This window comes from Molothrus aeneus, chromosome 1 (genome assembly GCF_037042795.1).
Source record: "Molothrus aeneus isolate 106 chromosome 1, BPBGC_Maene_1.0, whole genome shotgun sequence".
Classification (NCBI taxonomy): Eukaryota; Metazoa; Chordata; class Aves; order Passeriformes; family Icteridae; genus Molothrus; species Molothrus aeneus.
The window spans coordinates 17,140,683-17,167,565 of record NC_089646.1 but is presented as its reverse complement, the minus strand read 5'-3'; the positions used below and the strand labels follow the sequence as shown (position 1 = coordinate 17,167,565).

The 26,883-nt window shown below is 40.5% G+C and overlaps 1 protein-coding gene across 1 annotated transcript in view; it reads left to right on the top strand.

Annotated features, from left to right (window-relative positions):
- The window catches only part of GAD2 (glutamate decarboxylase 2), a 40,740-nt gene extending 15,812 nt beyond the window's left edge, over positions 1-24,928 (top strand). Inside the window, exons 8-16 of the mRNA XM_066552099.1 lie at positions 7,697-7,776; positions 10,897-10,951; positions 12,360-12,476; positions 13,585-13,649; positions 17,698-17,776; positions 19,459-19,608; positions 20,597-20,704; positions 21,628-21,717; positions 22,343-24,928. Coding sequence (XP_066408196.1) covers positions 7,697-7,776; positions 10,897-10,951; positions 12,360-12,476; positions 13,585-13,649; positions 17,698-17,776; positions 19,459-19,608; positions 20,597-20,704; positions 21,628-21,717; positions 22,343-22,516 — 918 coding nt within the window. The 3' untranslated portion in view covers positions 22,517-24,928. The remainder of the gene's footprint in view (positions 1-7,696; positions 7,777-10,896; positions 10,952-12,359; positions 12,477-13,584; positions 13,650-17,697; positions 17,777-19,458; positions 19,609-20,596; positions 20,705-21,627; positions 21,718-22,342) is intronic.
- Positions 24,929-26,883: the final 1,955 nt, after the last annotated feature.

Here is a 26,883-nt window from a genome sequence, read left to right as displayed (position 1 = left end):
GCTCCCTGTACTATAAATGAATGAAGTTGTGTCACAGTTGCCACCACTACTACTGTAATCAGAATATGGCTCAGTCTGATGCCATTATAGGTTCAGCTGCCAGTGGGGGAGAAGGGAAGGGAGGAGTAATTCACAGCTTTTAAGCAATTACCTCCCTAATTTAGGAGTGCATCGTGTTCCAAAATGAGGAGCCTCACTCTCTGCACAACCAGTGAAGAGAAGCACCTCTGGAGAGAGACCGAGAGCATCCAAATTAGGAACCTAAATATTCCTGAATTTAAATGTTCTAAATCACCTTTGGGAGGGCTTCACCTACTTTTGTGCACTGACCATAAAGAGCCTCCTCATAGACACAACCTACATTTGGTGCCTAAAATAGGCTATGTGATTTTTCCAGCTGTGCGCATTTCTAGCCAGCAAATTTCCCCCAGCCCACAACTTAGCACACTCTGCTGCTGTTTGTTTCTATTTCCCCAGTGATGGTGAAGTACTCTGCAACTGCTTGGGTAAATCTTCCTCAGGTTTAATTTCATGAGATGCACTTGGCACTCAGGATTTCATTCAGTCCTCTGTATTCATCAGGGCATCATCGGTCTTCTTTCATTTGCACTGCTCATGATCAGTGATGTCCTTCAGGGCAGCTGTTCTGGACTGCACATGATGCAAGAGACCTTGACTCAGAGGGGAAAAAGTGATGGATGCCAGTTGTAAAAACCTATTTCAGTCTCATTTCAAACACAATGAAAAATCTAAAGTGAAGGCCTCCTCCTGTGTTCCAGCATATCAGCTTTAGGCTGCTGTAACTGTTCAGAGGAGTCCATCCCTTTTTCAGCATGGAGAAAGCTGCTGAAAGGGATAGCTGCCTTCTCAGAATATTTTAGTTGTTCCATTTGGCCCCAAGGCAAGACCTGTTAAATTTTAACCAATTCCTTGTTGTGATTTTGACCTGCCCAACCAGTACTTAAAGAATATCCAATAGTAGCTGGAAATTGTATGGAGCAGTGATTACACCTAGAAAGCAAAAGGACAGAGTCCTGAGGAGGAGAAGTGTGCAAAGGGGAAGTTTAGCTGGAGAGAAATAGGTGGGTGAAAGTTACAAAACAGCCTTTGGCCCTTTTCATTGCTGGTAGGAAAATAGCTTAAAGAGGCTTGCAGAATTTCTGTGGACTTGATTAATTAGGGACTGTGTGGGCTTAATCCACAGTTCAGAGAATGAAAAAAAGGCTAGTCATAATTGGAAAGACAAAATTTTTTTCATCTTCTCTGTTCTCCAACCCAGCAAGACTGTTCTTGTGTAGTTCACAACAGCTTTCTTACTTTCCCACTCTTCTAGAAGCCCCCTAAGAAGGAACATCTTATCAGGTGCTCAGTGAGGCAATAGCAACACTCTTCCTTATCATAGGTTTCAAAAACAAAATGCAGAGCTAAGAACGGGCAAGTGTTTCAGTCTGATCTGACAATAAGGGACCTCTTCACCCAGCTAGAGAGCACAGAGGACACAGAGGAGGCTCTACTTGCCTCTGGCATCTCTCCATCTGCACTGCTCCTGTGCTGAAATAGTTGCTGCTCTGGTGTGTGCTGACTGAAGGGGGGTCTGTTGGCTCTCCAGGTATCAGCATTGTAGACAGCTGGACACGCTTGGAGGAGCCTCATCCTCTGGGTGAGCACTGGAGAGGTGGCTTGTGTGGGGTGGTAGGGGAGCACCCTCCCATCATCCACGCTGCAGCTAGTTCAGAGGAGGCAGCTAGCAATAAATGACCTCTTCAGCTTCATGCATGCTGCTTTCCCTTCATGGAAAAGCCCCATTAGTTTCAGGGAATGTGTCAAACAATTCCTGTATCTGTGGGAGAAGAGTGGCTTTGTGAAGTTTTTACCTGAACAGTTGCAGAAGCCTACCATGAAGCTTCTTGGTGCTGATGCAGAAGGAAATTAAAAAGTGACTTCTGTGTCTGTAGCTTGATAGACCATTTCACACAGGCTATACAAGATTTTGGGTTGGTTTCTGTGGGAAATGAAGGAAAATCTGATCCCTAATCTACCACTTCCATCATAGGAGTGTTTCCCTCTGTCCGTGCAACCTAGGAGACACTTTGCAGAATTGCCACCTGCCAGAAGCAGTCCAGGGGGTGTTGCATGAGGTGCTGCTTCCAGAGGGAGATTTGAGGAGCCTGAAAGTCCTGTTTTCTATTTTGTAGCATAGACTACAAAACTGTAAATTACACTCTGGGCATAGAGAGTAAGTAGGAATTAGATTTGTTTCCACCTAAGGAAACTTAAAATCAAACTGATGGATTCACACATTTTTTTTCTTTGCACTACTTACTGCATAATAACTAGAAAATTATTTTTATGGTATTTGAAGCCAAGGGGAAACTGAAAATTTGGTCTTATTTGAGGAACAATTTAATTCAGGTAGTACCATTCAAATCAAAGTAAAAGCATTTTCTGAAAAACTAGTGCTCTAGTGCAGTCAGTCCTAAAGGAGAAAAATCATCATTTGGGTCTCATCCTTTGTCTGGTATTGACCAAAATCCCTTGTGGCTTTTACGCTGCCACAATATCCTCCTGATCTCAGTGCAACATTTCTTATCACATACAATGCTGCAAAACTATCTGCACTAGAAAAAAACCAAATGAGTCTTTCTGATTAGAAAAGCAGCATGAAGTTGTGTGTTTGAAAAATGCCAAAGATGTGCATACTAGTATGTTTAGAAACATTAATATCCTCATTTCTCACCTGATACTAACAAGTAACTTTAAAAATTGAATAGCAGTAGGTAAATGAAACCATAGCAAATATACCTCTCATTGCAGTGTATTTAAAACTTGGATGGGACACAGTATTATCTTTTTGTAGGTAATTGAAGGAGAAGCTGTAGCTTGAAATCAGATAATAAAGATAGAATTCATGTTGCTTAATGTTAATCACCTGAAGTGTAAACATTTAATCTGAGTTAGTCTATACACTTTTTATGGCCAATAAAAAAGAGAAAGATCTGCAGAAGACAACTCATCTTAAGTCTAAAGCAGGTGCCAAAGCCTTAAGAGATCAGGTAGGTATGGAGGTACCTTTTTTCCCCCACCTTTGTGGGAGCCCAAACAGCAAGCCTAAACTAGCAACACATTTTAGATTATTAAGAGAGAAATAGCCCAGCCTACATATCCAGGGATTGCACAATGCTTAAAGCCCAAGAGAAGTGAATAGGAAAGGGTATTCTCCTCTTTGCTGGTGAATAGGTGATAAGGTGTGGCTGGGGGTCCAGATCTCCTGGGCACTGGGCTGCCAGTGACAGACCTCAGGGGAGTTTCAGCTGCAGGAGATGTGTCTTAGCTTGCTCAGCATTTGGAAACTGGTTACTGATAAGCCACCTCCACAAAGCTCATGCCACTCTGGATTTATTTAAGCGAGAAGCAGCAATCTGAAAACACAGCCATGCCCTGTGGGGCTCATGGCATTAGGATGGTTGTTTGTGACAGCTTCAACCATGCCAGATGATAAGCAAGTAATTTAGCAAGCTATAAAAATAGAAGCATCTGTATCTTGAAGCACTTTAGGTAACAATGCTGTACTTTTCAGCATCATAGCATTTTTAATTATTCTTCCATTTTTCAGGGGGCCTATTCATTATTGCACATGTAATACATTTACACTGTCTCTACCTTACAAAGCTAACCATGTAAAAATGGCTATCTGGGGAACAAACCTATACCTAAGAGCATTTGAAATTTTAGATAATGGGAAAATTCCCCTGGCTCAGAATCACCTTTTTTTTTTTTTTTCTGACTGTCAGTACGCTCTTAGTCACTAATATCTATATACCTATATCACTAATACCTATATCACTAATACTTTCTCCTTCACCACTGAATTTCACCACATTTCTTTCCAAATAGAAATTAGGTTCCTCTCTACTGGGGATGTATTTGCAGTTTCCATGCACCCTTTGCAGTGTGTGAAGAGGGAGGGAGGAAGCTGAAGTGACAGCCCATTCCCTTCTCTGTCTGCAAGCCCAGGACAGTGGTTAAACTCCAGACCTTCCAGCGCCCCCAAGCCTGGCTTTTCCTCTTTTCCTTCAGGACTGGCATCGGGCAGCCTGCGCCTGCCCTCCCCTTGTTCCCTGGCTCTCCCACCATAAGGCTTCAGATCCATGTGACTCTTGCACTGCTGTCTTGTGAAAGGTGGTGTTCAGGCTCCCTTCTTGGGGTGTCTGAAAACTCTGTAGCCCTGGTATTTGCAAAGGGGTCACGTTTAATGTCCTTCCTTGTTAGCCCAATTAAATCATCTGTGAATAATTCTGTCTGATCAGGTTTATTTCTGCAAACCTTTTAATCTCTTTGACCTTTATAGTTTTCTGTGTTTACCATATATTACACAGCAACCAAACTTTCAGCAGCATCATAGGAATATTAAACAAGAGTTTAATACTTATCATTGTGAAAGTTTTCTTTGGTTCTACAAATATATTTTTTCTATTTTGCTTTCATCCTTGGTCTTTCAGAGCCTCTCAAGCACTTGGAGTAATTCCTGTGGTCTTGTCCTAAAACATGAAAACATAACAGCAGTCATATATCTGTGACTGTATACACAGATTGAGCCATTTCATGTTCAGAGTTTGTTTAGAATTTGTAATTGCATTTGCCCTTCTGTGCACAGACTTCTGTATTTCTTCCCAGTTTATCCGTAAACCAGTTTTGGTTCCTGACCACTGAATTCCCTTCAGTCTCTAAAAAGCCTTCAGGCAACTGAGCTATCAGCACTACATTCATTTTTTTTTCCCCAGTGCTCTTTTGGCAGTGCCATGAGACTTCTTAGCAAGGCAGCTGCACTTGGCCATATTCCAATAGATGTCTTTGAGCACATGGGCTTAATTCCCTTCCTCATAGTAGACCATTTAAATCTGTCTTTTCTTTTTTAACGCACTTCGAATAGTTCTGGTTTTTTAGTAGAAAAACAAATTGCAACAGTAAATCTTTTTTAACTAGTGTGGAGTAAGCAGCAAAATAAATGAATGTAATGTCATCGACTCAAACCCCAGTGAAATATATCTGTGCCTCTTCACTCCTAAATATCTACCTGCATTTATATATTTACACCACCCAGTATGTGCATATCAGTTTGTGTAATAAATGAATAAAAGACAGATTAATTTTTTTTAGGTACATGCATTTAATTCTATCTTCATATAGCATATCTCTGAACTGTCATTATACTGGCAATATTTGTGCTCTGTTTTCAATTTTTGGAATGTTCCAAGATACTTTCCTAAACTTGGAATTCTTTATAAGCCTCCTCCTGCCAATAGCCATTTCATGGGCTCTTCTCCCCACTCTCAAAAAGCTGCACTGCTGCCCCAAAGGGCTCAGGGAGGCCCACAGCTCTGGGAACAGACTTTTGTATCTTGGATGTTCAGAGGCTTTTGGATTGGTCACAATCCAAGCCTTCATCTACAGTGCATTTGTGCTGGGAAAAAGTTCACTGAATTCAGTGAAGCTGATGAAACTCATAGAAATGCACTTGTTCAAAAATTCAGTTTTGTGAAGGAAATAAGATGCCAAGATGCCATGAAAAATGTCAGTGTGATGGCTGAACTGTGATGTTCAGTGTATAAATACTTCCTAGCACCTTGTGACTCCCAGCTAGAAAAACAACAGAGCAAATTCCAAGATGAAGATACCAGTGGCCAGTGGCTTTAATAGGCTGGATTATGTCTGGGTGTCAAACATCTGCAGTGTCTGAAGGGCTGGTGGCTGCAGATGCTGTACACTTCCCATTCTCACGGCAGATATCACAGGACTTTTTTCAGAGAGAAGGGGTAGAAACTTCTTCACCTGATGTCATTCAGCACCCATTCCAAACCAGCCACCCTTACTCTGGATAAATTTTTGTGTGGTGGTGCCTTTCTCCCCCAAAATGGAGAGGAAGCCTACTTGATGATGTCAGCTTGGTTAGGCTACCTGCAAGGGACAGGCACAAATCCCCTGTGACTCATCTAAGTGATGAGTATGCATTCCATTTATCATCAGTTCATGTGAGAATCAGGCCAATGTGTGTATGTTTACTTTTCAGAGTGTGCTTACTTCAGGGACTGGGGTGGTTTGCTGTACTAGTACTTCAAAAACTGATTTTACATCTAGGCAACGTGTTCAGGGGCTGCTCAATACACATTGTTCATACGCTGCAGCCATGTCCACCAGGGAAAAGCTGTACCAACCCAGTGCATTTAAAAAATAAATCTAGTATTAAAAATATTTACCCGAGGAAGTATTTTCAAATTGTCCATATATCATCAGTGAAACATGACTTAAGAGCAATCTGAACTTCTTAAAAATCTCTGGATATTGAAAAAGTCAGCAGACATCCTGAAAATGTTAAGAATTTCAGCCAAAATGGTGAGAATACAGGCATATAAAAAAGAGAGTTTGTACTGGAAATTCTTCCATAGCAATCTTAACCATAGCAGTCAAACCTCTATGAAAACTACTCCCTGAGAAATTTTTAAAACACAGAGGTTTTTTACTTCTGAAGTTGGATGTACATGTTTCAGTTCTTCTACTCTTCTTCCTCTTTCATTAAGTTGGTTTAGAATTACTGTAATTTTCAAAGTGTTCATTATGTATAGAGTCCTTTAACATGCAGTGAATCTGTGCCCTCGTAGCCTTTAGGTGAAGGCCACACGTGTAACCATTGTGCCAGTCTCTTCCCCTACTGCTCTCTGCTGCTTGCAAATACTCCCTTGACAAAGCCATAGTGATTACTTCTTTCCTTTGTGCTCTGCAAACTAGGTCTTCCTTTCTTCTTTAACACTCTGGACACTGAAAAAGCCTTGTTAGGTCTTTGTCTTCTGAATCTTTTTTATAGTGTTACATCCTAAATTAATGATACTGTAAAATCTAAAGAATTTCCATTTTTTCAATGTTTAATAAACTGTAGTTAAAATTACTTTAGACAATATTGTTAACAGCTGTGTTTGACTTAATACAAAATCAAACTCTTGGGGCTATAATGTATACAACTGTTGCATTATCATAATCACTGGGAGTCAATTTAGGATTATATACCAACACTGGCTCAGGAGTTAAGTCCTATGAGCAAGAGAAAATTAGGCCAACATGCACTCCAGTATGTAACTTACACATTTTATTTTTGTACTTACAGATTAACTAATAGTCTTACTATAATAATAATAATAGCCCTATTCTGATTTTAAACTTCAGTAGCTGTGTTTATTAGTAGGAGTTATTACTGGCTTTCACTGGCATGACATCACAATTAGGCTTTCTATTTTCATTTCTCTCTTTTTCTCTGGGCAGAAGATACATTGTAGCATACGACTATGGGCATCACAAACTAAATTAGTTCTGTAGAGAAGACTATTTTGTTTCAGTAAATCAAGCTCACAGCTGAATCTGCACAAGCAGTAGAAGCTGCAGGTTTGCATCAAGGTCCAGCATGGACCAGAGTTGTGTCTGTAATATTCCAGGAGTAAACCCAGATTAGAGTGATTGCTGTCCCTCTGGTTGATGGTAGTGACCTGCTTTGAAGCCTCATATTACAGTGATCAGTTTCCAAAAGGGCTCTGAATATAATTACTGCCTTGTGGAACTTCCTGCTGAAGGGTTTTCAAGGGTAGTGTTTTATATTAAATTAAATAATAAATAATAAACAAGTAAATAATAATAAATATATTTTTTTCAGAGTCACTTTTCTGTGAAGAAAGGAGCTGCAGCCTTGGGTATTGGTACAGATAGTGTGATTTTGATTAGATGTGATGAAAGGTAAGTAAAGATGTCAAATACACCTTTTATTGTGGTGCATAATTGCATAACAGAGGATCATCAGGTGCTTATCTCAGAGAGAGTATGTAGGATGTGGGCAGCAGTTGGTGTAATTTGTCATGGCACTGTCATCTTCATCAGCTTTACACTAATTTATCCCACTTGAGGAACTGGCTCTGTTAGTAGCTTCTTTATGGGTCCATTTATGGAGTTCATAAAATATCTTAGAAGTTCCTTTCCGCAGAGGTTTCTGATATTTTTTTTTTTTTTGTGTTTCATTCTGATGTGAAACAGGATATCAAACTAATATAATTCTTTACATTTTGTGCTAATAAACCAGGAGGAATCTTGTTTTGGTCAAATCAGACTCTCACATTCTGATCCATTAAAATGAGCTGCAGTGGGCCTTTTGTAGGAATAAAATATTTAGGAGCATTTGCTAGTATAATTCTACTACTTCATGCTCCCACATCTTTCTCAGCTGGATTGCATTCCCCTCATGCCCTTGATGAGGACATGTTTGTGATAGGATGTGCAGAGAAGGATCTTGGCAGCCTTGTGGGAAGCACAGGCTAAGAAGGATGGTGGTCCCTGGAAACCAACAGCACAGGAGGCAGCTGATGTGCAGCTCACACAGGCTCTGAGAAAGGGTGGTAGATAAGTTACTGCTTAACTCACCCAACTAAAAGGTTTCAATCCTCTGTGAAACCCCATTTTGAGAAAAAAGCATATTAACAAAATCAACATACTCTGATAAAAATTTTCTGGTTTCAGGAAAACACTTTCTATGGGACAAAAAATTAATAGAACAATTCTTACTGATTCTATTGAGAGAATTTCTAATAGAAAATACTATTTGAGTCCCTCACTTTTATAAGGTATTGAATTAATTACATCTCTAACAGAATGGAAGGCTTTGCTGCTATCAAAATACTCTGCTCCCACATTAAAAAACAAGCATCAAGTAAGCAATTTACAGTGCTTATCACAGTGCCTGCATATTGACTTATGGTCCTATTATCTCTTTATTAACAAAGGACTGAACACACCTTGAAGAGGATTTAATGACGTCAGAGCAACCAACACATATCAAAATAAATCCCCAGTTGTTTCTATTCACTAGAGATGGATGTGGATCAATGGAGCCATGAATTCTTTTTCTCCTTGTGCAAATTCAGCGTGATGGTTTTCTGTGAACACTACACAGGTTGGCCTGCCCACGCTGAAGTAACCAGCAGGATTCCTGTGTGTCTCACAGGCACCACAGGGACACAGCAGACAGCACAGGGACAGAGCAGATTGTTTGCAGAGGATGTGGCTTGGTGTGCTTGGGAAGAGCCTCTTTGAAGATGTGGGCCTCTGGAAGGACCATGTCGATACATTTTTGATGCTTTCAGTATGACCAAGCATACTTCCAGTGCCTCTTTCCCATTCTGACCCACACCTGCCAAGTTGGCCTTGTTTACCTGGTAAACCTTGACACTGCTTGGGAGTTGCACTCTCCTGGCCATGAATTCCTGCATCTACTCAATGTGACATGAGGCTGGATAATTGCTTGCTTTGGTAAAAAAATTTGGGCAGTGAAAACATCTGCCCAGTTCTGTCTATGTTTCTATGCACAAGCTCACAAAATCAGAAACTATTAAAGATCAACATCTAAATTATGTTTTGAAGAGGAACTCATTGCCCTCCTTTGACATGGTTTTATTTTCTTTATTCCTCTCATAATCCCAGGAACATCTTTTGAGCATTAGACTACTACTGCTTTTCTCTGATCATGTACTTGTGTCTGGAGGGAGCTCACAAGGAGCTGAATACTTTTTGGACTTTCCTTGCACTTTTGCAAGAAAAATTTGGGTTAATTTTTAGATTTTTAGAGCTTTTTATTTTTAGTTATTCTTTCCATATTTTACTGTTTTGAATATTCAGGAGAGATTTCGCAAAAAAACTCACCAGTACAAACCCATTTCTACTAAAATAAATACCATCTTACTGTAAGCTATGTGAGGATGGAAGCTTACTAAACCAATAGTATCTTATTACAATGAATTAATAATTTTTAAAAAAGGACATGCATCTAAATGTCATGAAAAAAGGTCAAGGGTTTTCATGCAAAAGGAAACTAAAACTAATGGGTTTATTAGTTTCCACTTCATTTTGAGCTTTAATTAAGGTTCTTTTTTTATAGCAGCAGGAATGAGGGCCTAGTGAAAGAAAAAAATCTGAAAAAATCTTTTAAAAGTCTTTAAAAATTTATAGCAATCTAAATGTACAACATTCAAAGCTGGTGAAGACTTTATTTCTGTAACATGGGAATCTATCATGTTTGTATTGCTGATATTCATAGTGCCTCTTCTTTTATAGACTTGCTTGTGACTATAGCAAAGAAAACCATAGCCTTAATATTCAGTATCAGCACTCTTTTATCTTGCACCTAGTTAATTCAGAGGATTTCCTAAATCAGCCTTCAAGCCTTACCCAACTGAATCTGAAGTGGATGGTACATGGTGGAGGTGTTGCAAATACAGTCAGTGCAAAGAGCCTGACAATGCATTTAGCGAGTCTGGACTGGCAGCTTCTCACACCCTGCTTCCAGGAGAGGCAAACATGTAATTCCCTGAGCCGTGGGAAAGTCACCCTGAACATCTTCATCCCTGGGAAGGGAGCGCAGAGACAGCTGCTGACAGCACCACTGACTGGCACTGCTCAGGGCCGTGCAGCTCTTCTGGCATTTTCTGTGCCTGCTGATCTGGGATTTGGGATTTGGCACCCAGTGAACTTCTTGGTACACTGGGCTGAGCCTCTCCCTGGGAGACTGAGGCTTATTCCCAGGACTGTAACTTCAGGCAGGACCAAGAGGCTCCAAGGAGCAGCATCAGTCTTTATGGGGTGGCCACGAGATACTTTCTCTCAGTCCCCATCACTATATTGATGCAAATATATTGACTAAATAAATAAGGTAAAACCCAGACTACTGGACAGAGTCTTTCTGTCCTCTTCAATGCAGCATAACTCTTGGTTCAAAAAGTCACTTTGCTCCTTCTCTGGGTTTCCCATTAAGTGAAGAAGTAACAGCAAAATTTGATTTCAAGTTACTGATATAACTCTCTCTTGCTCCAGAGGGAAAATGATCCCATCAGACCTTGAAAGAAGAATTGTTGAAGCCAAACAAAAAGTAAGTTTACCAGCTTTTCTGCTTCCAAAGATGAAAAAACCTGAAGAATGGCAAAGCCAGTTGTTTGCTTTCCTTGGTAAAACAACACAAGCCTGCCCATTAAGTTTTGATTTATTTCTTAGAAATGTAGCCTGCCAATTAATGAGGCAAGAGTTGCTGAGAAAATAGGTTTATAACTACTTTATAATATCCATGAGCTATTTGGCTTTCTTTTTTATATGATGTTTTGCGTAACATCCTCCTCTTCTATATTATCAGCCTATGATGCAGCTTCTCAGCTGAATATTGTCAAAACTTGAGTCATCATTTCGGGGAATTTGTTTTATTCTAATGTATTGAAAATATTTTTCATAGTCTCACCAAATCAGTGGAAGGTAAACTAAAATCCACATATCTCTAAAAATGCACACACTTGTATTTGTTCACTGAGAGAAGCTAGAATTAAAACATCAGATTAAGGTATGCAATAAACTCAGCCCTGTGCTTTCAGCATTTATGTTCACTAGACACACAGCAGCCAAACCTGATTAATAACACAAATCTTCATTAAAAGCACATTTTTTCCAATAAAAGCAATACAGTAGATTAAAAAAAATAAGGCAAAATGGTAATAGAGTGCCACTCAAACCTACTGACTGTTGCAGAAGGAAGTTTGGACTTTTTTGATGGTTTGAACCTCAGTTCTGCAAAAAAAAAGTAGCCACTCTTGACCTCTAAGTACTCCTTATAAAATCAACATAACGGAAAATGAAATTAAAATGAAACACTTCTATAAATTGTAGCAGACCTCAGTTCTCATAGTGCAGAAGTGATGGCTGATGAGGCACAGCGTTTAGCAGAGGGAGTTCAAGAGATATTCCCTGGCCTCTGTGGAGGCTGCTGCCTTTACCTTTGAAGAGCTGTCTCCCTGCTCTGCCTTAGGGATGGGGCTGGAGCCCCCCACCTCTCCTGGCCCACATCAGACACGATGTTCCAGTGACAAAACTGGGGCACCCCATGGCCAGACTGGGATAATTGCACCGCAGCCCAGGGCAGGGCAGAGTCCCCCAGAATCGCTTCTCTCACTGTGGTGCCTGCTTGAGGTTTGCTCATGTGACATCCTGCAGTGCAGACTTTTTTGTTTCAGGCAGGTGGTGCGAAGCAGAATTGTTCTGTTGAGCCCGTACCTGTCTCATGCATCCTAATAAATGGAGGATACTGGTTTGGAAGTTTGCTGCCACCTTAAGGTAGAAACTGTAATATCGCTGGCATCTAAACCTGGAGAAAACCAGTGTAACCGAGCAGGGGTGGCCTCTGGCAGACACTCGTGGGGTCACTGTAGGGACAGCACAGCGGGAGCTGGGGCTGCCAGGGGATGAGGGGGCTGCAGCACTCTGACCATGCACAACGTCCCTCTGCTTTCTTGCAGGGATTCGTTCCTTTTCTGGTGAGTGCCACAGCTGGGACAACAGTGTATGGGGCATTTGATCCTCTCATAGCTATTGCAGACATCTGCAAGAAATACAAAATCTGGATGCATGTGGATGTAAGTGCCATCATATGTGGAGGGCTGGATTACAAGGTGTATTAACATTAATTTATTCATTTTGGAGAGTGTCATCTTGTACAAAACCCATTGTATTTAGTTCCTGTAATTAAGTCTAACATTCAAGCACTGACTTCCCACTCCTCTGAAAGGCTCAGGTCAGGGGGATATTTTAGGAGCTGTGACTGTACTTGTACTTGTAGCAACTGGGACACTTTAAGTTGACCTAGTTTGAGTGCTTTTGGCTTTCAGCTTTATCTTTAAATGCCATTAGTAAAGAAATATGTAAGAAGCATACTGAGCACTGGCTCTGCTTCTGCAGCAGCTGCAAAATAAATATATAAGGAAAAGGATACATTTGTCTGGAATAAAGTACTGCAAATTGCTGATCAGGTTAATGCAAGTGCTAGGGAAATTTATCAGATTGGCTTCTTAGCTTTATCCAGGCTCTTGCCAAGAAATCTTTCTGAAGGATCATCTTTCAGCCCTAGAATATCTTCTATGTCATTTTTGCAAATCCTTTCTCCAAAAAGGCTTGGTAATTGACTTCCCATAGCTTTGGGAGTCTTGATTTTGAATAACTGTGTCAGCCAAAATCAGTCCGTTCAAAGGAAGAATTTCTATTTACCTTAAATACTTCTCAGTCACATGAAATGCCTGCTTGTCCCAGATCTCTGTGAGGAAAGCAAATGAGTAGAGGGCAAGCAGTAGAGGGTCCAAAATATGAGGAAAATGCCTCAGAGCAGCTGAGATCCCAGCCTGGTTTGTTATTACAACTTAGTGACTACAAGAGAAAAGACAGCTGACCCAGGAGCAGATCTGCAAGTCGTTAATTACAGCCCCGTGTGCTGGTGTCAGAGGAGGGGGTGAGTGAGGGGTTTGCAGATGATGAGGGTGGGAGCCTAGATTAGGGGCTATTAACTGCTGCTTCCAAGCTACTGGGAGAAAATTGTTAGCACAGCTCATGCCTCAGGCCCCATCTGCCTGGTCATTTTGGAGTGTGCCACATCAGTGAGATAAAAAGGGTCCCAGCTGATGGGAAGGCACAGATGTCATCAGGGAGGAAAGCAGAGCTCTCATGAAGGTGATGATGTGCCTTGCCTTCCAGGGAGCGTGGGGAGGTGGGCTCCTGATGTCGAGGAAACACAAATGGAAGTTGAATGGCATCGAAAGGTATGGTTTATTGGTATCAATAAAAGACATTTATTAAATGCATTTTGACACACTTGTGATTACCATAGCAATGCCTGTAAAAATCATGTTTTCTCTGAGATACGGTTTGGAGAAATCATATAAACTGTTTCCAGTTGAAGCAGCATTGCAGAGTGCCCTTGGGACAATTTGTTTTGAAGTATAAACAGCAGACATTCCATACTTGTTTCTCTCTTCTCCCACCATGCATTCACAGGTCCAGAGCAGTTTCTGCAGCATTCTCTGATTCAGCATCCAACATGAATTAGCAATTTCATTTCTCCAAGAAGTGAATCTTGTAGGTCTTGTACACTGAAGTATAAAACTCAAAGTGCACCTGCAGTTAGGACAGATGTCCTGCTCTGTCACTTCTGGAGAGAAAAGCCCTTTCCAGACTGTGTTACTGATGTCTTCAGTCAGTCTGTCCCTGGATATATACACAGTTGTAGTCATGAGCTCATAAACATTGCAGATAATGCAGATGAACATAAGTGATGCTTGTCCAGGCTGTAAGGACTGAACTTGAACTTAAGAACAGCTGGTTACTCAGAAACATTTCGATAAGACATGAAATCCTTTCTTTAGGATGTTTAGGTTTATCTACATTCAAGGAAAGACAAAAACCATTCAGGATTTTTGTGAGCCACAAATGAGTGGAAGCTCAGAGAGTATTTAGAGAAATTTCAGAGGTGCTTGCCCTGTTTTGTATTCTTGCCAGTAACCTATTTAGTCCACTTTCTAGAGGCAGTGTACTGGGCTGGATGGAGTCACTTGCATTTCTGTACTTACATAGGCTCATTATGTTCAAGAGTAAAGCATTACTCCCTCCTTCTTTATCACTAAATCATATTGCTTGCTGTTCCTTGCCAATTAAAATTACAAACAACTTCCTCATCATGATCCTGGAGATTAGGAGGATACCTTGATGATTCAGTTCTTTTCTCATACATCTCTCATGCAAAATTTGGAAAGCAGCCAATGATTCTATTTCATTTAGTTAAGACTGCCTGCAGCACTCCAGACTTATACATCATGCATTAAAAGGACAAATATCCAGCCAGCAAAAATCTACCTCATTGCCTTTGAGGGCAGAGTATGAAACAAAGGGTTTGCCTCTCAAATTGCTGTCCAAATTGTGCTGGAATGAGAAGTTCAGGTTAAATCTACTTTGGAGCATTTTCCACATGATAGCTTTAGATCCAGAACTCCACTGGATTTTATTAAGTGTTTTGATAAGTACTATCTCAATATGTTTGGCAGAGAATTAAGGAAATTTGGTATTTTGAATGTTGTTCCTCTCCTTGCTGGACACAGCGGCTCATTTCAGTGTGTCCAGATCTCAAGTATGGGAACCTTTAGAGCAGACCTTTTAAGGACCTTTCTGTTTCATGGTAGATAACGGAGTCACCACAGGTCTGAGTAGAAGAGAACTGAAGCTGTTATTCATGTTTGATGGGAGAGGGAACATTTACTGCAGCACACTGTGCCCTGAGTACTCTCATCCTTCAGGTAACAGTCAGCCAGCAGAAATACTCCTGTCACAGGAGGATGACTTGCAGGACTGTCCTTACCACGCCCTCCAGTCTCCATGGCAGATTTCAAGGTGCTGGAAGGCACCCTGGAGGAAGCACAAGCCCCAGTGTGTGGAGCAGATAGGTCTGGCCAACATCAGGAGTTCCAGCCTGGTGTCCCCCGTGCAGAGGCTCAGACAGGGGGTCACAGCTACATGAGAAAATCCTGTGTGCAGTGAGTGAGTGCTCCCTCAGAGCACCCTGGGCACCCTTCCCAGGGCTGTGGCTGGTCAGTGATTGCATCAGTCTGTATTTAATGATGGCTCAGGACCAAATTCTGCCAGTCATGAATCTCTCCTGTCATCCATTTGAAATCTGTAAAGGAAAAACTCTGTAGACTTTTTTACTTTTTGTCTTGGTCAGCAATTTCTTCAAACACATACTGATGACAGAAGCCCAAAATAACTGATAACAAATGAAAAATGTTGGAGTTTTATTTTACATAATTAATTATTTTTCTGTACACAGTTGGTATGTGTACAATTAGGTAAATAAGTGCCCATAAGGTAGATTAAATGTTTTAGACAGATAATTCCCATCTGGATGTTGTCAGTAAGTAACCCTTTTGCTTGAGAAAATGCATACCACTATTGTTACTTAGAGGTCTCTTAAAGAATTTCCATCTGATTTTGCATAGGCACAAATAAAAGTAAAAAGTATCATATCAAGGGAAATTCATAGATCTGAGTGAATGTTCAGAACCATTAGCTTTGGTGTTGTAATCAGATGACTGACTGAGCTGATTAAAAGCTGCCAAATACTCAAAAAGCCAAGCCAAGTGGCCAGATGTTGCCTGTGGAAGACTGTTCCCTACAGATTTTGCAGCAGGCACTTGAACAGTCCCATTTAAATAGCAAAGAAGAAAGCACAAAAGTACTGCCTGATGTCCATGTGAATTTTGAAGTCACTTGCTTTGAAGGAGTGGAAGCAATTTGGCAGGAGGTGCATAAACCTGTGGCACTGTATCCAAGTCCTACAAAGGAAAACACTGCTAGTTTCTAACCTGCTCACCTCTGTTCCCATCAGTGTTACCTGCAAGTGTGCTCTGGGTCCTTTAAGTATTCCCATGCCTCAGTTGACTGATTTATACCAATTTATACCATCAAAATATGAATCACTGCACTAGATAAAATCACATTTGTGACCGTGTTCACGGGGGTTCTTGGATGAGGGAAGAGATGAGAATGTTGACTCCATGTTCAGAAGGCTTGATTTATTATTTCATGATATATATATATTACATTATAACTATACTAAAAAGAAATGGAAAGGAAAGGTTTCCTCAGAAGCTAACTAAACTAAGAATAGAAAAGAAGAATGATAACAAAGGCAGCTCTTTCGGACTCTGTCCGAGACAGCTCGGCCTTGATTGGCCGTTAATTATAAACATCCAAGATGGGCCAATCACAGGTGGAGCTGTTGCATTCCACAGCAGCAGATAACCATTGTTTATATTCTGTCTCTGAGGCTTCTTAGCTTCTCAGAAGGAAAAATCCTAAAGAAAGGATTTTTAGTGAAAGGATGTCTGCGACACACATGCACTATGTGTCCTTGACAGCTTGCCAAATTGGATGCAAATATATACATTTATCAGCTAACTCATCATATGTAATAATAGTAATTACAAAATAGCCAGTCGAGCATAACACAAAATTAAAATAATAAACAACTGGACAATCTTCCATTCAGCCCTCACACAGTCCCAAATGCCTCTTCTCTAGGCTGTATTGTGTCAGCTCTGTGCTTGTTCCCAAAACCTAGGCTGACAGCAGTTTTTCCAACACATGTGTCCTGAAGGGAGGCAGAATCAGACTCTTTTCTGGCAAGATGGGTCAGTTCCATGCTTATTACTATAGTTGTGTGAATTGCTGTAGCCAAGCAAAAATTAAGGAGCTACGAAAATTTGCTGTCATCAGAGCAACAAGAAAAATTACTTTGGGCCAGCTTTTCCAGGTTACTCAGAGACTTTGTGATACCTAGAAGTATTTAAATGAATTTTTTTAAATGCCTGTGTGAGCTAGTTACGAAAATCTTGCTGAAACTGGAATCAGAGGGAGGGAGATCTACTGGCTTGCCAGCTTATCTGCATCTTTAATTGACTGTGCAATTTTAGAAAGTTCCATCAGTCAAGTGCGTGTTTTTAGGAAGTTTGCCCAATGTTTGTAAAGTACAGATGACTCCCCAGAAAGTTTAATTCTGATTAATTTTAGTGGATAGAGCAATTATCCTGTGGTAATTTGCCAGGATTGTCATCCAAAAGCCAACTGGAGTGGATTAGGTCCCCTGTGAAGGCATTACTTTCCTAATATCAGCCATGATTATTTTCAGCTTTGGTTGCTCAGAAAAAGGAAAAAAGTGAGTATTGCTACATGTTTGGTATTATTCTAATTATTTCTAAATGCCTCTGGGGTTTCATCACGTAGTACAATGTCTGAGTTTCATGTGGTTTTCTGTCCCAGGGCTAACTCAGTAACCTGGAACCCTCACAAGATGATGGGTGTCCCACTGCAGTGTTCAGCCCTGCTAGTAAGAGAAGAGGTATGTCACATATACGTGCTTCTCTGCTTCTTTCTGGCATTTTACTTCTGGAAATCCTGGATATTTTCTTCATAACTGTGCCATAGATAATACTTACTAATGTGATGAGGATTATAACAGGAAGTGAGAAAAGACCTCTGTTTATATGCTTCAGCCATGACTGCAGGAGGAATTAAAACAGATGTCTAGCAAAAATGGGGCAATCAATGGCAATATCTGTACAAAGTTTTGTGACTTTCCATTCTAAATATCCATGGCTAAGTTGTGGCTGCATGACTGTGCAACCCCACTAGTTGCTGTGTAGCATAAAATGTAACTGCATGCAAACTCTGGTCCTCTTGGGGTGAAAGTTGTGGTTTACATGCAGCATAACATTTGGTCCAGAATTGAGGCATCATTACACTTTCTAGACTTTTATGATATTCCAGCTTTGATCTATATATCCACTTTGGGGCACATGGAAGTAAAAATGGAGCACTAAGTGCACTTGGAATAAAAAGTAAATGTTTCATTTAGTGCTAGAATTTGAATTACCATTCAAGCCTGTAATTTTCATATAACCATCACTGACTGGGACAGCTGCCATACAGCCACCACTTAATAGACCAGCTATCAAAAAGCTGGTTGCTGTTTTGCTAACAGCTGTACAACAGATTGTATACAAAGTGATTGCACTTAGGAAGAGAGAAACTGGCTTTTATTTGCCCTCTGGGTCAGTTCCCCAAGACAAAGCCTGCCCAGCTGAAGTCAGTACCATCCCTGACTTCTAGTGCGAACAGATGGTTCAGATTAGGAGAAAGTCAATTTTTTCCCCCTCTCATTTTGCTATCTCAGTTTTGAGTTACACATAAAGATTAGACTTGATGATAAGCAGCCATGTTATGATTCTTCTTGGACTCAAAATTGCCATTTTAGGCAACAGCCCTAAGGTAAACCATAAACTTGGTTGAGAACTTAACTAGAGCCAGAACGTGGCTCTCTGCATTTTACTTAAAAAGCTAAAAAGGAAACCTCATGCTTTCATGAGCCAGGTTTCCTCACCTTGTTGGCTTCTATCCCTCCCACAAAGGTACCTCTTAGAATGGTATGTTGCAGCCCAGAAATAGGTCTAGCTGGGTTTTTAAAGGCCATATGCTCTTCTGTCTGCTCAAAGCTTTCTATACCGCTTAAGCATCCAAGCTATAGCTGAGGGCTTTGCAGAAAAGAACTGTTCCTACAAAGAAAGAAAACAATAAAAATCAGAATTTTAGAGACCAAAGCAATTGAAAAGTGCTGTGATAGTCTTTAGATTAGTCACCAGTTGTCTTGGTCTGATTCAGAAAAGAAGCCTTCAAAGGAAAAGAGGAAAAGGAACCAGAACAAAGAATAAAAGGCAAGATCCAAAAATTAAGTTAAGCATAAGATTGCTAGGAAGCACAATGTCCAGCTTTTTAAAAAAAATATTTAGATTTGAGAGTGGATTACACATTGCTGGATCAGGTACCAAGGCATCTTGGGCACTGATAGGGATTAATCCATTGAGCAGCTAAGTCTGGTTTTGTGGGGTTTTTTGATCTTCCTTCAGCGCTTGGACATATATTTGGCTGAATATGGGTGTTTGCAATTTTTCACCCAAAGCAGCCCTCAAAGCAGTAGTCAAATCTGTGCTGACATCCCTGTGCTTGTGTCTTTGTGTCCATAAGGGATTGATGCAGAGTTGCAATCAAATGCATGCTTCCTACCTCTTTCAACAAGACAAGCACTACGACCTGTCCTACGACACGGGAGACAAGGCTCTGCAGTGTGGACGGCATGTTGATGTCTTCAAGCTATGGCTGATGTGGAGGGCAAAGGTAGGACTGCCTGCTGCACATTTGTTTGTATTAAAATAATGCACACCAGATACACTTGAGGTTTTTTTTTTCCTGTAATCATAATTTTAGAAAATACCTGACCTGAATTTCACATATATAACATGAAAGAAAGAACATTATTATTTTCTGGGGGTTTTATACTTTTAAGGATGGAGCTTCAAAGCAGCACACATGATTTTGAAACTTGAACTGTATGGCTTTGCATAGCATTTGCCTTGTGTAACTGTAGGAGTCTAACAAATCATATACCTAGGAATGTTGTTATAAAGATTTCTGGAAATAAAAGGATGTTTTAATTTTATTCAGAAATTATACATGGCAAATCAAGACTGAAATACCTAGGCAATACCTAATTGCATGCAATAGATATTAAGTAATCTTTTGAAGGAGTAGAAGAAAGCTTCACTGGGAAATCTGTAATTACTTTATCTATATTGCTTTATCTATATTGCTAAATTTACTTATCTATATAAGTAGTAGATTTACTTATCTATATAAGTAGTATCTGTATTGCTAAATAAGTTCTTGTGTGTATTTATTTAATCTGTTATGTCAGGTTGCCTAAGGTTGGAGAGGAGATGAGATCACTGTTTTCATTTCCAGAAAGCCTTAAAGATTCTTATGTGCTTCATTAAACCTCTGAGGAGGTATGGGAGTCTGTAAAGGAGGATGCAATAGCTGTAGTGCTAACTGGGGTCTGCAGAGTGGCAGGCGATTTTAGCCACATGTCTCTTTTACTCCAAGCCTTTCTCTCTGGGCTACCTCTACTCTGTTTTGAAATCTTTATACACAGAGGGATAATGACATGGGCTTTTTAAGTCAGTTCTGCACTGCCAGAACATATCTCACAGGGACTTCTGAGAGGTGACTTCTGCTGATGTGTTGGCAAGTATTGCATGATCCTTTCGCCCTTTAAATTCATAGAACAGATCGCTACATAACTTCTTTTCTTCATCTCTCTGTAAAGGGAACCACAGGATTTGAAGCACAAATTGATAAGTGCTTGGAACTTGCTGAATACCTGTACAATAAAATAAAGAACAGAGAAGGGTATGAAATGGTGTTTGATGGAAAGGTATGTAGTGCAACTTCTTTTTCTCAGTTGGGCAGCAGTGTTGGCTTCGTTACCTATTGGGATGCTACCAACAGGTCAAGTCAAACAGCATGAGACAGAAAGCAGGGACCCTTGTTGTGCCAGTTCTCTCTTCCTCATGGAATGCAGGAACAAGGGAGATGAGGCAGCTGTGCATAAGTGTTCAGTTTGCTCAGTTTAACCCTGCTGCAACAAAACCCTGGTATCTCAGCCTAACACAACACACAGAGGTACAATGAGAACAAGCTCTAAAACTGAGTTGCAGTTTGCTAATAGCAGGGTCTGTTCGGAGTGCATGTACAGTACCCCACAAAATGCACAAAAAATGCCAACTAGTTCTTACTTTATGCCTTTCTGCTTCGTGGCCCCATAGATGTTCAATGAGCTAAGATGCTGTGATGCATGCATTTTAATACAGCAGCTAGCTGAATCAAATTGAGAAGTAATAAATTTCATTAAATGTAAGAAAATCTTAGACTATCTTATGCAACACCTGTGGCTCCTGTGTACAAAATCAGATTCTGTATTATTCTCTCATGTAATAAAAGTAAATGACACGGTCCTCACCTCTAAATTACCTGTAATAGACTCTTGCCTTAGCCACACGATCCCTTCAGCCCCCAGAGGGGACAGGAGCTGCAAAATCCAGATGCCTTTCAGGAAGACATAAATATATTTGCCCAGCTGGATGATGTATTTTTGCATCTGACACCCTGGGAATAAATTGCTTAAAATTATCTTTTCTGCATTAATAACAATGATGACTCTCAGTGGACCACAATAATGAAAACCATTGCCTGCTGTCACAAGATGATGCATGGGAGGGAGGGAAGGCATGAACTTAATTTCAATTGAGATATTATGAGCATTTCTTACAACATAAACCATTATTATTCTGTGCTTAGCCTCAGCACACCAATGTCTGCTTCTGGTACATCCCTCCCAGCCTGCGTGGAGTGGAGGACAGCGAGGAGAGAACGAGCCGCCTGATGAAGGTGAGCAGTGAAACCCCTGCAGGCAGGCAGTACCCACAGTCATCTCCCAGGGCACAGAGCAAGGGAGGTGCTGGCAAATGACAGCTCCGTGGTCGTTTTACTGCAAGCCAGTCTGGCACCACCTTGTCTGGTCCCCAGGTGTGGTGTTCCCTGCCTTTGCCCCATGTGCAGAGCCCGTATTTGCTCCTTGTTTCCGTACTGGAGGCCCTGGGAACTGCAGTCACTAAACACAGCACGGGCAGCAAAAGCTCAGCAGCACCCAGGCATATGAAACCAATTGTAGCCCTGTTGTGAACAGTACAAAAAACAGCTACTGTGTCCCTGTCAGCAATATTGAGGGAGTAGAAGAGGGAAATTTCCCCAGTCATTTAAAGAGCACGACAAAGAAACAGGATAAATTGAATGCCTTTTCAGTGTGACATTTATTCCTTACTGGAGGTTAATGTTTTTATTAATATTGGATGTAATTTCATTTCAGCTGCTTGTAGCTCTCCATCCTCTATAAAAAAAAGGAAGTGTACTATGTTTTAATAACAATGAGGGTGATGACAATAATGAAAATAATAATAATACTGACAATAATAATAGACATCACCATCGTCCCCTACTTTCTGTTGCTCTGCAGGTGGCACCAGTGATAAAAGCCAGGATGATGGAGTATGGCACGACCATGGTGAGCTATCAGCCCCTGGGGGACAAAGTGAACTTCTTCCGGATGGTCATCTCCAACCCTGCGGCCACTCACCAGGACATTGACTTCCTGATTGATGAAATAGAACGCCTGGGACAAGATTTATAAGAACTGGGTGTGAAAGCCTGTTCCTGGACCTCTAAGTAGACAATTAAGTTGTCACAAACTGTGCGAATGTATTTGTAGTTTGTTCCAAAGTAAATCTATTTCTATATTGTGGCGTTGGAGTAGAGTACAGTTTAAAATCAAGAAACATGGCTCCTTTAAAGTCCTTTCCTGAGTTTTAGAATGCCTCCTTAATAATTAGGTGCACAAAAAAGCTTCATTGAAACAAATAAGGAAGACCGGAAGATACTTAAAAATTTACCCCAAATTTTAACACAGTAATTATTTTAAATTAACAGCAATCAGACTGAATGATGCCAAAGTTGCCCAAAATTATGACAAAATCAGACTGGGGGAAGTGGGAGGGGGTGGTGAGATGCAGAATATACATGCTGTATGTTAAAAGTGAAGGGATTTTGCCTTTTTCGTAGTATTAGAACAGAATTTCTAATTTACCTATAGCAACATTTCAAATGTATTTAAATAAGTATAGTTTTACAAAAGGAAATATATATATATATATATAAAAAATCCTATTTTGTAAACTATATATTTTTATTTTATATGGGTTATAAAACTGCAAGTACAGAAGCTGAAAATTACCTGGGATTCTTTTTTTTTTTGATGGAGGTGCCTCAAATATTTATTACTGCTTATTTTAAAAGACAAGCCCACGTAATACATTCTTTCTCCATGTCATATGGATTGTACATCTCCAGGGTTGGTTACTGAAAAACCTCAAGAGGACTGCAGCTCTTACAACCACTTAATAAGATCAATTACAGTACAACAATAGGATGCTATTATTCCTAATTATGTTTCCCACGTGGCCTAAGCAGACGCACAATCAATATACAGCACTAACCAAGACTGAAATAAGGTTGTATTTGGATGGTTTCTGTGTTCTGTGTTTAAAAGGCTATTAAAAAAAAAAGGCTGAGTAAATTCTTATCTCAAAACTATTTCTGCTGTGAGCAGTCCCAAACTACATTGAAAACCTCACAGCTACATTAAGAAGGTGAAGACTTCTTACAGATGTACAGGTCTGCAAGACGAGGCCTAAATTAAATGTGACTGTAATCTGAGTGACAGGGATGGGGTCTCAGTACAGACTGGTTTGTCAAAGGATTTTCACAGTGCTGGACACCATCCTTGTCTACAGTGAAGTCAAGATATGGCTACATCTGCCAAAGAACAACCCCTACAGGGCCTCAAAACCTCTTTAGAAACCATGGGCACAGCTCTTGCAGAAATTATTTGCTGCATCATTCCTTAGCTTTAGAGGTGTCTCTGGCATGGAAAATTAAATTTATCCTTTCTCCCCCCAACATGTGGAAGTGTTGGTAAGAGTTCTGCAGCTTAGACCTGTCTACTTATAACCCTACTAAAGCTTTGGTTTTAACTTTGCCTAAATGGCCAACTTGTGTTTGTAAAGCAATATGGTTTTGCTGTCTCTAAAATACTTGAAGACAAAAAAGAAAGTGCAATGTGGGTTTAATTTCATCTAAAATAGATAAATGGAGTATTGATTCAATGTAATATGAGGACATGAAGTAAGAGGAAATAAATAGTGTCTGTAATTGTGTTGCCTTTATTATATTGATAGTACTGTTTTGTCACCTCAGATTGAGGCTGTGCACTTTAGATTTAAACTGTACAATGTTGCAAATCAACATGTGTTGCTGTATAAGCTTGTACAATATATTATTGATATGTCATTATTTGTGTGGTAGTAGTATTGACTCTTGATATTGTAAGAACTGCATTCACGCCTGTCCCTCTACTGTATCTTTGCTTGGTGTTAACCTCTCCTCTCAGCTTCTGGGCACGCCCCCCACCTCATTCAGTGGACTTCCATTGCCACCTGCATTGTGTTTCAAGCCAAGCTGTAGAGGAGATACCAATTCTTTCGGGAAGGCCTCAATGTGACCTCTGCTAAATGTGTCAAAATCAGCAGATTAATCACTGAAATACTGAGTAGAGCAGCAAATTATATTCTTTTTTCTTGCTGGGAAAAAGGCAAGCAAAGAACTTATAAAGTAAAAATAAGACAGGGACAATGACAAAGGTGATCAGTAGCCTGGTTACATCTTGCATGTGCAATTCCTTTTAAAGTGCTAAGTGCAAACAGCGTATTTATTAGATGTATGTGCCAATCCAAGATTTACATTTGGTGTTCCAGGAGAACCAGCATTTTTTTTTTTACACATTACTGTACTTATTGCAGCCAGGAAGGAGCGGCATAGCAATCTGTTCTTGTGTTTGACCAAAGTATCTTATCTGTGGTGTTGATCTAAATCCAAATAAAAGTGTAACCTGTGACTCTGGGTCTTTTCATTAGCAGCACTGATGAGCACTCTAAGCATTTGTGCCATTTTGGAGAAAGGCCCCAATAAAGAGAATGTTTAATTGGAACTCTTTATGTCTCCTGCTGGATTTGTTCAATACAAGATGCATTCTGTTCACTAGTGTAACATAAAAATATCAACTCCATGACCAGACTTTTTCTGAGTCAGTACTCCAGACCTTTTTTGGAGGCAATACTCAGCACCAGCATACAAAGGTAAATCTGCCCTCTGCTATTGCTGCACCTTATCTTTACAAGATGGATTTAGTTGCTTTTTTCTCCTCAGACAGACTAATTTTTTTTTTTATGCTCTGTTTTTGTCTTTTTATTTCACAAGTACTTATCCCCAAATTAACCACAGACTCAAATCAGCCTTCAGGACAGCAGTGAACGCAGTCAGGGCACTTGCCAGGACAGCACAGACTATACAAAGGCAGCAATTTAAAATCGCTGTGAAGTAAAAAAGACAAAACAACCAATACAAAAACTTAAGATTTTAATCTTTATGTGTCTCCTTGCCCAAGGCTACCTCCCTTCAAAATCTGCCACCAATCTGCTCTGTTTCTCTTCCACCCTCTGCGGTGCTGCCGGTGCAATACCAGCAGCAGAGAAATTAAACTATGCTGTTAAAGCCACAGCAGTCTGGAAGCTCATGCCTGAAATGGGATTTTTTCCTACAATTTCTTTAACTCTCTAGCAAAATTTAAGATTAACACCTGTGCTGAATACCTGCACAGAACCCAGCTAGGAGATCTGTAAGGAAATAGAGGGAGAACTTGTACGGGTAAGTTACTGTCCTCGTCCCAGTGAAGCTCTCCACTTGGCACTGGGAAGGGAAGCACTGGTTTAGCCTTTTTGAGCACTACCCTCAGGAATGGATGAAGATTGGGCTTGTAAAATGACTGGCTTTCCTCAATACCCAGTAGTTAGTAATTGCTGAGGGGTTAATGCAGATAAAAACTGTGTAGGTGCACTCTTGTGCTGCTTCTGCAAATCCTTGGCCCTGGTGCCCTATTGTCAGCCACGAGAGTGGCTGAGGGGCAGATGAGAGGCTGAAGAAGTTGTCAGCCCAGCTGAGTTGTTAGTCTGATAAGACATGGTGGACCAGCCAAGGATGTGGCTGATGTGGTCATTGGCTCTTGATGGCTTTGGCTCCCTGTGGATGCTGCTTGTTCTGCAAATGGGCTCCAGGCAGGATCCAGAGAGAGAGTACTTCTCCCCTGCCCAACAGCCTACATCTCCAGGGAAGGCAGGGTTAAGTGTCGGGTTAGTTGTACTTGACTGATGTGTCAGCATGGCTAAGGAATGAGCAAAACAAGACAGAGCTCAAGAAGATGTGTATCTTTTATCTGACTTAGCCAGGCTAACTACCAAGAAGAAATTCATTCTGGATAGAAAGTGAGCCCCACACAAAGCCACGAATCTCTGTCTTTAATGTGCTAATGTCTGAGTCCTACAGTGTCTGAACCATCATGTTTCTACCTGGCCAGCCTAAGTAAAGGGACTAATTCAGCCATCAAGGAAAAGCCAAGTGCTGCAGAAAGAATTACAGACCTGACTTTGTTCTTCACTGAAAAGAAAGAACACCTAAAGGTCATGGCACTGTTCATTACAGCACTGTAGCATGCAGGTGTATAGGTTTTACACTGTACTTTGGAGCAAGAAATTGGGTCTGAGATTAGAAGAAAAGGAATATTTACCTCTTTCTGTAATAGAATAAAAGCCTTGCTGCTGAAATTCTTGCATTGTAAGTGAAGATGAAAGAACTCCTGTTCCATAACTTCCCATTTCATGAACAGAGCAAAGGCTGTTTTCCCCAGGCACAGAAAAGTCACAAGTCAAGCAAGGATGGAATCCTCCCATTCTCCCACTACTCTTCAACAGCTGTCCCAGCACATGTTCTCACTCCAGCTGATGCTTGATGCTCAGAATTCCAAAAGCATTCAAATATCTAACTTTAAATGATGTTAACCCAGATTGCTTAATCCCAGAACTGTAGAGTACTCACTTTTAGCCTGTGACC